This window comes from Palaemon carinicauda, chromosome 13 (genome assembly GCF_036898095.1).
Source record: "Palaemon carinicauda isolate YSFRI2023 chromosome 13, ASM3689809v2, whole genome shotgun sequence".
NCBI lineage: Eukaryota > Metazoa > Arthropoda > Malacostraca > Decapoda > Palaemonidae > Palaemon > Palaemon carinicauda.
The window spans coordinates 12279331-12281830 of record NC_090737.1 but is presented as its reverse complement, the minus strand read 5'-3'; the positions used below and the strand labels follow the sequence as shown (position 1 = coordinate 12281830).

The following is a 2500-nucleotide window of genomic DNA, read 5'->3' as shown; positions in this document are numbered from 1 at the left end:
TATATATATATATATATATATATATGTATGTATTGTGTGTGTGTGTGTAATGTTAACACATACATACATACATAAGTCAATACATAATTTTTATCATTAAATTCCCCTTTAACACATCGATTCATTCCCTCATCTGCAAAACAAAATCCTCATCAAGAAATAGGACTAACATCAATTTTATTTTTTTTTCTAATTTCAGATAATTGACTCGTGGAACCAATTACTGATGCATTAAGCAGAAGAAGAATCAAAATTCTGCCAGGACAAAACAGCCCGGAGGAATAATCTGGTTTGGCCCACCTCCCCCCTCCCCCCCGCCCCGAAAATAGAAAATAAAAAAAGAGAAAGAGGAAATAAGTGTGTCATAACAAATTAACAATATCCGAGATCCGTTACTTTTCTCTATGAAGGATCCAGCTGTGTTTATTCACCTGAAATTTTGATTTTTCGAAAAAAAAAAAACAAGAGAAAGAGTCAGAAAGCGATCTTTCTCTATGAAAGATCCAGTTCCTAAAAGATGAAAAATGGCAACAGTGGATGAATGAAGTCAAGAGTTGATATTATGAATAATTCATAATATCGTTTTGTGTTTTTATTCACCTGAAATTTTAATTTTTCGAAAAAAAATCAAAGAGGAAAAACTGATCCTACTTTTCTCAATGAAGATTCTAGCTGTTGAAAGATGAAAAATGGCAACAGTGGATGAATGAAGTCAAGTTAATATTATGAATCATTCATAACACCATTTGTGTCTTTATTCACCTGGAATTTTCATTTTTCGAAAAAAACAATAAATAAAAAGGAAAAAAGTGATCCATTACTTTTCTCAATGAAGACTCTAGCTGCTGAAAGATGAAAAATGGCAACAGTGGATGAATGAAGTCAAGAGTCAATATTATGAATAATTCATAACGTCGTTTGTGTCTTCATTCACCTGAAATTTTCCTTTTTCAAGGCATCGTTTATATTCTGTGGTACCACTTCTCTTGGTGAGACCTGAAGACCATTAAGCATTGAGGTGACAGGTCGTGATGAAGATGAATAAAAGAAAAAAGTATAATGGTGAATTTAACGACTCGCGCTAGAGGACGCGAATGTTTTGGATATATATGAATTGTGTAATACATAAATCATTAAGTAGATATAAATTTCGTTTGTTAATTAGTAAAAGTGTTATTTATTACACTAACATTCAGTGTGAGACGATGTACTGTTATTTATGTACTGTGATTTTCAGTGAATGGCTTAGTGATACAGCCACTACAGATTTTTTAAACTGTGTAATTAAATTTATATGACCTATATAAAAATCGATAAATAATATTTGTGTTGTGTTGAAAAACAAATCACAGAACAATTAAATATTCAATAGTTCCAATTTAAAAGTGCATAAATGTATGAACAACAAAACTTTAATTAAAGAAAAAGTAACGAAACAAACATTGAAAATCCATAAAATAAATAAATAGTGAAATCCCCAAGTTATAACTACTAATTGAAAACCAATTTCATTAAGGTATAAAAAAAGGAACAATAAATGGCAGACAGAAATTGAAAATTGGCGCCCCAAGTTATAACTATCACTTGAAAACCAATTTCATCAGGGTATTAAAAAAGAACAATAAATGGTAGATTGTTGATAAATATCCAACAATGGACGACTTTCTGTTTCTAAGGCCAACAATGATGGCGGCCACCATGACTCAGGAGAGCGAAGGCTTCGCTCCTTCCCTGGCGCCGTTCTTCACGACCCCTTACCCCGAAGGTAAGTCAGAAACTCAGAATAAACACTGACAAATATGTCTCAGATTTCAGCTTCTTTGCATAAAGCGAGGCTACTGAACCGAGGTATGAATTAATGCTGTCTTCAGTGCTTACGAATAGTGTTGCCACAAGATAAGATTAAAAATTCGGCCTGGTAAGGAAAACGGCCTACACTGTTAAAAAGCCGTAATTTTAATATATATATATATATATATATACATATATATATACATATAGATATATATATAGATATATATATATATATATATATATATATATATATATATATATATATATATATATATACATATATATATATATGTGTGTGTGTGTGTGTGTATATATATATATATAAATATATATATATATATATATATATATATATATATATATATATACATATATATATATATACATATATATATATAATATATATACATATATATAATATATATATACATATATATACATATATATATATATATATATATATATATATATATATATATATATATACATATATATACATATATATATACATATATATATATATATATATATATATATATATATATATATATACACAGATAGATAGATACACAAACATCTCTATAAATTTTTCTTCTCAATCACGGAATCAACTAAATCAGTTTCGACAACAAACCTTATTCCTTAGGGCAATTACCTTTAGTCTCCCGTCGACGGACTCTGATTATAGACTAATCTATTCTGATGA

General features: G+C 28.6%; 1 protein-coding gene and 1 long non-coding RNA gene across 4 annotated transcripts in view; one reads left to right on the top strand and one right to left on the bottom strand.

Moving 5' to 3' along the window:
* LOC137652181 (uncharacterized) overlaps positions 1–2500 on the bottom strand; it is a 509514-nt gene that overhangs the window by 173706 nt on the left and 333308 nt on the right. The window lies entirely within an intron of this gene.
* Positions 1–2500, top strand: part of LOC137652180 (QRFP-like peptide receptor) — a 431646-nt gene that overhangs the window by 118562 nt on the left and 310584 nt on the right. For all 3 annotated transcript variants that reach the window (XM_068385393.1, XM_068385392.1, XM_068385391.1), the window contains exon 2: positions 200–1765. In XM_068385393.1, the coding sequence (XP_068241494.1) occupies positions 1654–1765 (112 nt within the window). In that variant the 5' untranslated portion in view covers positions 200–1653. The remainder of the gene's footprint in view (positions 1–199; positions 1766–2500) is intronic.